The sequence below is a fragment of the Esox lucius genome, chromosome 10, assembly GCF_011004845.1.
Source record: "Esox lucius isolate fEsoLuc1 chromosome 10, fEsoLuc1.pri, whole genome shotgun sequence".
In the NCBI taxonomy this organism is placed as follows: Eukaryota; Metazoa; Chordata; class Actinopteri; order Esociformes; family Esocidae; genus Esox; species Esox lucius.
Genome location: NC_047578.1, coordinates 30515376 through 30526854, shown reverse-complemented (window position 1 = coordinate 30526854; position 11479 = coordinate 30515376). Strand labels below are relative to the sequence as shown.

Genomic DNA, 11479 nt, shown 5'->3' with positions numbered 1-11479 from the left:
GGAACTGTATCGTTTATCAGGACCATGTGCCTTTTGGTTTTATTCTTTAGTTTGGAGCTCTGGTTTTGTGTTATAAGAAGTATAATCTGCAAATATTTATTTTTATACTTTATAATACTACTTTATAGTAAGACACATTGGAAACAGCTGAGCATTATTAATTCCACCTAATATACCAACAAAAAAAGAACTACGTTAGCAGGATGAATGCTTTATTCTTACTTTATTAGTGCAGTAAACAGCCATGTTCATAGTCTTTATTTTAACACCATATTACCTTTAAAAAACTGCACAATACAATTTGACATGCATCAGTTAACACTACGGAAATTGAAAATAAATATATTACACACACACACGTATTCTTACAAAAAAACAACCAAAATAGAAATAAAACAATAAATACAACATTTGTTGATGTAATACAATGTTTAGAGGTTCCCTAAAATTCAGTTTTCATTTTTGTAAATAAAACACCTTTCTCAAGATCCAGCATGAGAACATGGAGCTGGGGCAACAGATCCATACCAACCATTTATTTGGGACCTATCGTTCATTATGCAAATATTGTTCATTATGATAAACAACCTATCCTACTAAACAAGTTTGCTAATATGGGTGATTGATCATGGGTTAAACTGATAGTTACAACATTTAAAGAAGAACGAATAATTTAAGGGCAACATAAAAAAGTGTGGTCCACAATGTTAAACTCATTATTATGACAATTCAGTCAATTTCTTGGGATAATTATTATTTTCCATATAGCCCAGCTCTATGAGAACCCATCAGTAACTTGAAATGATAAAGGAGCCTTTCAACTGAATTAAATGGAAAAAAAACATACTGCCACAGATGAGAGCTCTCACATTCTCAATACATTACAACAAAAAACAACTGATTTTAAATATTGCTGGCAGACATCTTGAAATCATGTTTCATTTTTGACACATTGTGAATGTTATGTTAGTTATACTGTATTTGTTCTCTCTAGTACCATTACTCCAACATAAAATATTGTGTAACTTTTTCTACTTCATCCCAAATTATTTTTAGAAGAGGATCAGAACAGCTCATTTGTATTCAAATATCTGCTTGCCTTGCATTAAGATTAACCCCATCTCACAGGTTTCAACTGCAATTAAAAACATCTGCATGAGGGGAGGGGGAAAGGTAGAAGTTGGGCAAAGAGTATACCACTTGATGAATACCATGATAATACAGTACAAACTACAGGCCTTTCAAAAACACATCGTAAAACATGGGGGGGGATGAACCCCCATATCTTCTAAAGAAACAAAATAGGAAGCTCCTAAGGGACAAAACATAGTAGTGTCATACTGTAACAAACATAATAGTGTCCTTCAGGCTAGAGCTATTAACAAAGCAGGAGCAATTCATCGTCACTATTGGTCTCCATCTTGCCTGTGGACTCTAGACAGGCATCTGGGATCTGTGCAGTGTGAACCATGCTACAGTGTTCACATAGGCCATCCCTGCCCAGGGACACCCGGGCTGGCCGTAGAGAGGTTGGTGGTGACAGGCGGGTGACTACCTGATCCAGGCCAACCTCCAGATTAAGGAGCCTGGAGGTCTCACTAGCGGAGTCAGTGTCTGAGGCAGTATCCGACACAGGGATTAACAACTCTACATCATCCTCGTCCTCCCTGGTCCCTCCTCCATGCTCTAGGTTCCTCAGGGGACTCTGGTTCTGTATTTCCCCAAACAAAGGACCACTGGAGCGACCCAGAGAGAAACGTACCCAGCGCAGGCTGCGGGTTACCCGGCTTAGGGCACTGTTCAGCTGACACCTCCCTGTCACAGCACACTGAAGTTCTGTTGCCTCTCCCCCGGAGGTTTCCATGGAATGGGTCTCCACTGCCAGGCTATCCCTAGCCTGGTTACGATCCCTGCCAGTAGGTAGGGGGGTGGTGGAGGTCAAGCTTGTTGATACTGAGACTATGGCCTCCACTGCGGTTGCCAGGGGGATCTTCACTGGGAGTGGAGATACAAGGCCTCCCACGGCCCCAGGGACCTCCCGGCGCTCACTCTCTGTGTCTGTGTCATCAGAATCAAGGGGTAAAAGCCCTCGATGAAGTCCAGTCCTGTTGGGCTCACGGGCTGGGCCTCCGTTACTGCTACTGTTGTCCTCGGCATCAGTGGATACCAAAGCCAGTGATCCGGAGCGCCGTAAGCGTGTGAAGTTAAAGAGGCGTCGCCAAATGTTGCTGTGACGACCAGAGGTTGGCAGGCGGATGGAGGTGAAACCGAGCTGGGAGCGAACCGCTAGCCTCAGGTTCTCTAGCACAGATGCCTAAATAATACAAAGGAAGAAAAGACTCTTAGTAAATTTAGAGTTACCTAAAGTACAACAGAAAAGAACAAAAATCAAGCTCCCAAGTTGTGAATCTGAAGATGATGTCCCGGTTGCAAGAAACAATTCAATTCACAATGTATTTTATTCCTTGATTGCCACCTCTCAGAGAGGAATCGTTTTTATATCTGACACAACCTCTAATCACCTATTGTTTTATGGAGATGATAATAACATATTGTTTTATGGGGATTACATTTTTTTTTTTATATAATTGAGGGCTATCAAAGTTTAAGCATGCGATACATTTAAAATGCTGTTAAACGGCTGTAATCCTTTTGTTGTCAACACTCAAGTGGGAGATGCACTGTACCAGTTTTCTTTTAAACAATTTACAATAGAAAAATAAAGATATATCTCAATGAAGAGATATATTTACACGCCACTTGTCTGTGAATCCTGTATTATTACACATCCGTAAGTAAATTAGATGCACTATGCTAACAGCAGAGTTACAAAACAATTTCCCCCACAAATTACAAATTGATCTTGATCTTATAGCTTGGCCTATTATTCAAGTACCTTATGCCTCTGACATTTTGGGACTAATTTTATAAAAAGACAAATATTCGTCTTTGGTTTTGGCCAACCGTTCATCAGTAAAGCTGCTGTTTGCAAGTCCCCATCTGAACCTAGTTCTAACCCAATTTTAGCCTAAACATTAAAGGACATTACCTTCAAAAGCTTAGGTGTGAATCAGTGTTGGATCATTTACCAGCACACAGTCAGCTCTCTAGAACTGATATGTGCTTATACATTTGCCTAACATAAGTTATTGTACTTGGTGCCTTCATCAAGAGGACAATGGTAAGAGATGGTAAAAATATGGGCTACAATTAGATGCTGCCAGTTATTCTGGGTAATTTCAGGGAAGAAAATCCAGACACACCCTGGACAAACTTGGAAAAGACTACGCTTATTAAATTTCAAGTCAAGCACTGTCTATAGTTTACAATAAGACAGAGGTCGGTAACAAAATACATTGCTTGTAAATAGAAAAGTGTTTATTAAGGACCAAATTTGAACACATTCTAAAATTGTGATTATTATTGCTACAGAAGATAATGTGATTAATCACAATGAATTACTATGTTTTGAAAGAACTAACATATATTTTTAGCATTGTTATTGTTATATGTTTTTAGCATTAAGTATTGTTATTGGATCAAACAAAACCGTCTAAAGGTCTTTCTGACACATCACTGCTGCTATAATAACAATTATTATATTCTCATAATTCAATCAAATGTATTTATAAAGCCCTTTTTACAACAGCAGTTGTCACAGAGTGCTTTTACAGAGACACCCGGCCTTAAACCCCAAGGAGCAAACAACAGTAGTGTTGAAATTCAGTGGCTAGGAAAAACTCCCTAAGAAGTCCGAATTTTAGAAAGAAACCTAGAGAGGACCCAGGCTCAGAGGGGCGACCAGGTGAGATATTAAGAGTCCAATTGGAATAATTAATAAATTCATCCAGGCTAAATGCAGAGTTTATTTAAATGTAGACTAGGTCAGAAGTATGACCAGATGGACAAGGACAGGGACAGCAACGGGCCCCCCAAACCAGGTACTCCGCAGTTGTGGACCAGGACCTCATGTCCTCCTAGAGTTTAAAACGGGAGGAGACTGGGAAAATTCAGAAAATGCATTCCTCATATCAACAATTATTTATTGTGGAGAAGGAGAACTTAGTGGGGAAGGAGAACTGACCCAATCCCCCAGCACAATAGTACAGCAGCGTAAGACCTTGGAACTGATTCACCCTTTTCCGACTGAGGACCATGGCCTCGGATTTGGAGGTACTGATTTTCATCCCCACCGCTTCACACTCGGCTGCAAACCGTCCCAGTGCATGCTGAAGGTCCTGGCTTGAAGGGGCCAACACGACAACATCATCCGCAAAGAGCAGAGACGAAATCGTGTGGTCCCCTGGCTACGCCTAGAAATTCTTTCCACAAAAATTACGAACAGAACCGGCGACAAAGGGCAGCCCTGCCGGAGTCCAACATGCACTGGGAACAAGTCGGACTTACTGCTGGCAATGCGGACCAAGCTCCTGCTTCGGTCGTACAGGGACCTGACAGCCCTTAGCAAAGGACCCAGGACCCCATATTCCCGAAGCACTCTCCACAGGATGCCGTGAGGGACAAAGTCGAATGCCTTCTCCAAATCCACAAAACACATGTGGATTGGTTGGGCAAACTCCCATGAACCCTCCAACACCCCGTAGAGGGTATAGAGCTGGTCCAGTGTTCCACGGCCTGGACGAAAACCACACTGTTCCTCCTGAATCCGAGGTTCTACTATCGGCCGTATTCTCCTCTCCAGAACCCTGGCATAGACTTTCCCGGGGAGGCTGAGAAGTGTGATACCCCTATAGTTGGAACACACCCTCCGGTCCCCCTTCTTAAAAAGAGGGACCACCACCCCGGTCTGCCATCCCAGAGGCACTGTCCCCGACCGCCACGCGATGTTGCACAGGCGTGTCAACCAAGACAGCCCCACAACATCCAGAGACTTGAGGTACTCGAGGCGGATCTCATCCACCCCCGGTGCCTTGCCACCGAGGAGTTTCTTGACCACCTCTGTGACTTCAGCCCGGGTGATGGACGAGTCCACCTCTGAGCCCTCATCCTCTGCTTCCTCAATGGAAGACGTGATGGCGGGATTGAGGAGATCCTCGAAGTACTTCCACCGCCCGACAACATCCCCACAGTTGAGGTCAACAGCTGCCCACCTCTACTGTAAACAGCGTTGGTAGGGCACTGTTTCCCTCTCCTGAGGCGCCAGATGGTTTGCCAGATTCTCTTCGAGGCCATCTGATAGTCCTTCTCCATGGCCTCATCGAACTCCTCCCAGGCCCGAGTTTTTGCCTCCACAACCACCCGGGCTGCAGTCCGCTTGGCCTGTCGGTACCCATCAGCTGCCTCAGGAGTCCCACAAGCCAACCAGGCCTGATAGGACTCCTTCTTCAGCTTGACGGCATCCCTTACTTCCGGTGTCCACCACCGGGTTCGGGGATTGCCGCCTCGACAGGCACTGGAGACCTTACGGCCACAGCTCCGAGCGGCCGCTTCGACAATGGCGGTGGAGAACATGGTCCACTCGGACTCAATATCTCCAGCCTCCCTCGGGATCCAGTCAAAGCTCTGCCGGAGGTGGGTGTTAAAGATCTTTCTGACAGGAGACTCGGCCAGACGTTCCCAGCAGACCCTTACAGTACGCTTGGGCCTGCCGAGTCTGTCCAGCTTCCTCCCCCGCCATCGAATCCAACTCACCAGCAGGTGGTGATCAGTTGACAGCTCCGCCCCTCTCTTGACCCGAGTGTCCAAGACATACGGCCGCAGGTCAGATGAAACGACAACAAAGTCGATCATCGACCTGTGGCCTAGGGTGTCCTGGTGCCACGTGCACTGATGGACACCCTTATGCTTGAACATGGTGTTCGTTATGGACAAACTGTGCACAGAAGTCCAATAACTGAACACCGCTCGGGTTCAGATCAGGGGGGCCGTTCCTCCCAATCACGCCCCTCCAGGTGTCACTGTCGTTGCCCACGTGGCCGTTGAAGTCCCCCAGTAGAACGATAGAGTCCCCAGTCGGAGCACTTTCCAGCACCCCTCCCAGAGACTCCAAGGTCAGGTATTCTGCACTGCCGTTCAGCCCGTAGGCACAAACAACAGTGAGAGACCTATCCCTGACCCGTAGGCGCAGGGAAACGACTCTGTCGTTCACCGGGGTAAACTCCAACACATGGCGGCAGAGCTGGGGAGCTATAAGCAAACCCACACCAGCCCGCCGCCTCTCACCATGGGCAACTCCAGAGTGGTGAAGTCCATCCTCTCTCAAGGAGTGTGGTTCCAGAGCCCAAGCCGTGCGTAGAGGTGATCCCGACTACCTCTAGTCGGAACCTCTCAACCTCATGCACGATCTCATGCTCCTTCCCTGCCAGCGAGGTGACATTACACGTCCCTAGAGCTAGTTTCCGTGTCCAGGGATCGGATTGTCTAGGCCCCCGCCTTCGACTGCCGCCCGATCCTCTCCGCACCAGCCCCTTATGGTCCCTCCTGTGGGTGGTGAGCCCACGGGAAGGCGGCCCCACGTCGCTCCTTCGGGCTGAGCCCGGCCGGGCCCCATGGGAAAAGCCCCGGGCACCAGGCGCTCGCGTACGAGCCCCAACCCCGGGCCTGGCTCCAGGGTGGGGCCCCGGCTGCGCCATACCGGGCGACGTCACAGAACTCAAAATGTTGCTCATCATTAAGGGGGTTTTGAACCGCTCTTAGTCTGACCCGTCGCCTAGGACCTGTTTGCCTTGGGAGACCCTACCAGGGGCATATAGCCCCAGACAACATAGCTCCTAGGGTCACTCGGGTACTCAAACCCCTCCACCACGTTAAGGTGGCAGTTCATTAGAGTGTAATATTGTATTTTTCGGCAGTTATACAGTGACTTGTACAAGTAAAATATAATGCTGTCCAGTTGTACAAATAGAACAATAGGACTGCAGCGTTCATGTTTAAACATCATGGCGCAAATAAGACATCAAGAACGAAAAGGATCATCCACAATAATGCCTGAAAATGTTTTCTGACTAAACAAGATGGATTCTGAGGAAGTCGTGAATGGGTACAGATGAAGATGGAACAAAAGAATGTTAAGATGATGGAGAAAGGACAACAGTCGAAAGGCGGGAAAAGAGACAAAGGAGACATTCAAAATGGACAACTTTTGAGACAAACTTATTTATTGTGTTTGTGATAATGTTTAAAATCGTAAGGCCTCAAGGGGGGGGGGGCTCACGACAATGTGGGTATGCCTTAACCAAGGAAACTGTCTGTTGCGTGCTGAGCTGTTCACCAACGTGGGTTCATCTGATACCTAGTGATGAATTAGAAATTGGTACAATGATGATTTTCTAATCTGGTAAAATAGCCTCATGGTCTTCTTACAAAAGTTTAAAATATTGTGTTTCTCTCTCCTGTACGGGTAGTCGAATGAAGAATCCACACAGCAATAGTCTTTAACGTTAAGGAGACACGCCATGTCCCATTAGGACTGAATTTGAATCCAGAATAGTCATGGCCTACAAAAGAGGGTTATACAGCTAAAGCGAGTTTACTCCCAACAACAAAAATTTGATGTTGTATTTTAAATGCTGAATTGAGATTGGTTAAATAATAGTTTATTTTTGTTTGTTTTTACCAATGATAACTGGGATAATACTTGTTTTAAAAACAGACGCATCTGTTTTCTGTCAACATACTTTTTAGGAGTTGAAAGTTGAAAGAATCACCAACAGAAGCATATTAAGTTTTGGGATAATCAAACGTTAAGTGAAAGCTAGATGCATGATAGCCAATTTTGCAGACCTGTGTGAAAGTACTGAGGTAAAGTCAAATTTGAGAGCTGTTTAGGTATGTTAGACAAATGTGTTAATAGCTTATATGGTTTCACATAAGCGACCATGTTGCACATTGATGTTTTTGATTGTGTTTATTAATGTTTTTTTTTGTTTTTTTTACATTTTCACTTTGTTTTGATGAATATATGGAATGCAACTCCTTATCGAATGGATTCTAGATCCATCCCTATTACCAATTCTCTATTTTTTCATGTCTGTCCTGTAATAATGGCCAGCGCGGGTTCAGGATGGTGCCTCCTGCGGCCATATTTGTTCTGCATTCACTCATGGTGTCACTTTCCACTGACTGACTGACAAGGCAGAGGGGATGTATGACATGATAATAGATTATGATTGGAAAGAGCTGAGCTTAGGGCTCAAGGCAAATCAAACTGCATAGTTATAACGGAGCATTGGCATCTGTTATGTTTTACATTCTCCAATTAAAGGATGTTTTTAATTGGTTTATTTTGGAAATAGTTTTGTTTGATGTAAGGTCTAACATTTTAATGGTTGAATAGAATAGATCTAACCATTTCTGATTTGGGTAACCAAAGTCAAGTCTGAAATCTTATTCCACTGCTAGTTGCTATCGGCATTAATATAGCACAAGGAATCAAACATCAACAAGACAGATCTGGATGGAAAAGGAAATCTGACTTTTATGGAAACTTGTCTGAATAGGGTGTATACTTCAAAATGATGGAACTTCTGAGATCTACATGTTTTCAGGACTAATCTATTGTCCTCACTGTTGAGAGCTGACGGAACAATACCCAGTGGATGAAAGTCTGATGGACCGTTGAACCACACTAATCGTTGTTTTGCAGTTATACTTTCAACAGATCAAGACATCACAACCCCATTTCTGATGATACATCACATTACCGACTGGATACAGACAACTGAGTGTGTGAGTACCAGCATCATGTTCAAGAAGTATTTCTACAACCACATTGGTTGAATCTGTTTCAAATCTACAAGACCATTCACATGGCAGAACGATGCCAGGGTCAGATCACTTGGCTCCATTTCTAGATGAATCATCGACAGCAAGGTGAGAGGAGAATCCTGAAGGACTCCACATACTATGGGTTAGAGTACCATGGGCCAGTTGACTGGAAAGGTCACATGGTCCCAACACAGTGGAAGACACTGTTGTGGTGTTAATTGTGTTGGAAATACAATTATACAATTATATAATAATTATTTAGCCTAATACATTTGTAGAATATTAATTGTCAGTAAAATAAGCAGAGAAAATTCAAAGAGAGACGATAAAATGTGTGCTATGTAGTTTCTTTTTCGGTTCTAAAATAAAAACATTAAGTTGTATGCAGGTTATGTGAACGGCTGGTCTTTGCAGGTCTCTCCTGGGGGTTGTAGTGTGGCTATCGAGTTGATTTCACCACCAATGCATAGCTCTATTCTCCTAGATGACTGGCATATAAGATTTGTCTGAAGGTGACATGAATAAGTTATCGAAAAACCGAGAGGAGTTATTAGAAAAATGAATAGGCTGTGAACGCTGCGTTTTTGCAGGTCTCTCCCAGGGATTGTAGTGGGGCTATCAAGTTGATTAGTTATTAGAAAAAGATTTAGGAATTTCGTTTTGTATATAATTATTTAGCCTAATACATTTGTAGAATATTAAACTTCAGTAAAATTACTTCAGAGAAAATTCAAAGAGAGATGGTAGGATGTGTGTTTGATTTCGTTTCGCTTTCTCTTCTAAAATAAGAAAACAGGCAAGCCTAGTTCAGCCGTGCCGCAATAGAAAGTGTTGCCCTCTCAAGATTCGAACCCCAGGTCCCCCATGCTGTGTCATTAATCACTACACCAGTATAGTCAGTATAGCTTCGTGTCATCTTGTGTCAATCCTCTTTTGCCACTGGCCGTTTTAACAGGTAATTCGCCATTCATGAATGACATTGATACAGTTAAACTGACTAACGTTTCTTACTAAGTTTACCTCCACCACAAATAGCGTCTATGCACTGTATGGCGTCTGCCACTGGCCGTTTTAAAAGTGTATTAGCCAGTAATAAGCTTTACCGGTATCTACTAACTTACTGGAATAGTCATAAGAATTGAGCAATTGCTAGCAAGTCTGCCAAAGCTATTTCATTCCATGGCATTAGAACTTAATTTTTCTTTCATGGCATAACAACGTACTTTTTTCTTTTATTCGTGAATGACATTGATACAATAACAATCAATATAAGTGACGATAACTAACCTTTTCATCAAGTGAAAAGACGAGAGTCGTGGAATCTAACAGGAATTATTAATAAATGTTGTTGCGCTCAATATATTCGAACTTAAGTCTTCCACATGAGAAGCACTCAATCACTACGCCATGGCATTATACATTTCAGAAGTCGCTAGACACCATTGAGCATTGTGTTAGACCAGTGGTTCTCAAACTTTTTCGGTCATTCACCACTTTGGACATGGGGGAATTTTCAAGCCCCACCTGCCCCCATCACCCCAACGCAATGCTAATGAAATACGCAACAAGCTCAACATTTTCCAATTTATTGAAGTAACAAGTAGTATCAGTATAGTAACAAGTTGTATCTAAATACAAACTAACTATCTACATCAAATAACAGCAAGTTCAAAAATAAAGAAAATAAATGTGCAGCTGTGTCACAACTTGCATGCAATTCAAAAAATGAGAAAATAAGTGCAGCTGTGTCAAAAGTTGTATAAAGTTCAAAAATAGAAAATAAATAAAAGTGCCACTTTGCAATCTGTTAAAAAAAGAAAAGAAGAAAAATCTATTTGGCAAGACAGGTCTATTTATGCCTGCGTTAGTGGCTGCAATGAGCCTGTTTTGCATTGCACAATTTCTCAAAGCGGGGTTGCAAGCTTGATACTGCCACTCTCAAGTCATGCTCAATGTTCAGCTGAGATCTGTACTTTGTTTTCAGTGATGCAACAGCTGAAAAGCCCACCTCACAGAGATATGATGTGGCAAAGGGAAGAAGAATGCACACAGCTCTCTGCCCGATGAGTGGATACTCCCTTCTCCACTCCAAACCAGAATTCACTAAGAGTCTGAACTTGAGCCTCAGGGTGGAGTCAGATGTCATCTCAATAAACTGGCCCTCCTCTGCAGACCTAAAATCAGCAGGTGCTGCAGACAGAATTTAAATAAATAGGCTTACTTTATTTGTCAATGCATATTAAACACAAATAAATCTGTTTGACAACAATCCATTCCAGTTAGTAAGTAGCATACAACATAAATAAAATGCATGTGTAATATATGAGTATAATATTCAATAGAATGTCAAAATACCAACCTGCTGCATTGAATGGATCCATAACCCAGGCATACTGAGCACTGTTGTTCGGGAAGTATTTTTGAAACCATCCTCTCAGGGAAGAGATGTGCTGCTTAATACATGGTATCACTGTGGTGGCTCCAGAATCAGTGGTTTCAGCAACTTCACTCAGGTTCTCAAAGACATCAATGTTTTGCTGATCGAGGTGCCTGCCCCATACCACAAGCATTCGGGTGAATGCAGTGATCTTGTCTGCCAGGCGAGGTAGGTGCTTGTATTTGCCTTGAAGCTGAAGACTTAATTCATTCAGCTTGCCAAACACATCGCTGAGGTAGGCCAGTTTAAACAGAAACTGCTTTCAGGGGTCGGGTTTTGATAAAAGTGACCACACTCACAACATGGTCAAAACCT

General features: G+C 43.3%; 1 protein-coding gene across 3 annotated transcripts in view; it reads right to left on the bottom strand.

Moving 5' to 3' along the window:
• Positions 1-204: 204 nt before the first annotated feature.
• Positions 205-11479, bottom strand: part of lrp12 (low density lipoprotein receptor-related protein 12) — a 117968-nt gene continuing 106693 nt past the window's right edge. For all 3 annotated transcript variants that reach the window (XM_010865290.3, XM_010865291.3, XM_020044636.2), the window contains one exon: positions 205-2314. In XM_010865290.3, the coding sequence (XP_010863592.1) occupies positions 1379-2314 (936 nt within the window). In that variant the 3' untranslated portion in view covers positions 205-1378. The remainder of the gene's footprint in view (positions 2315-11479) is intronic.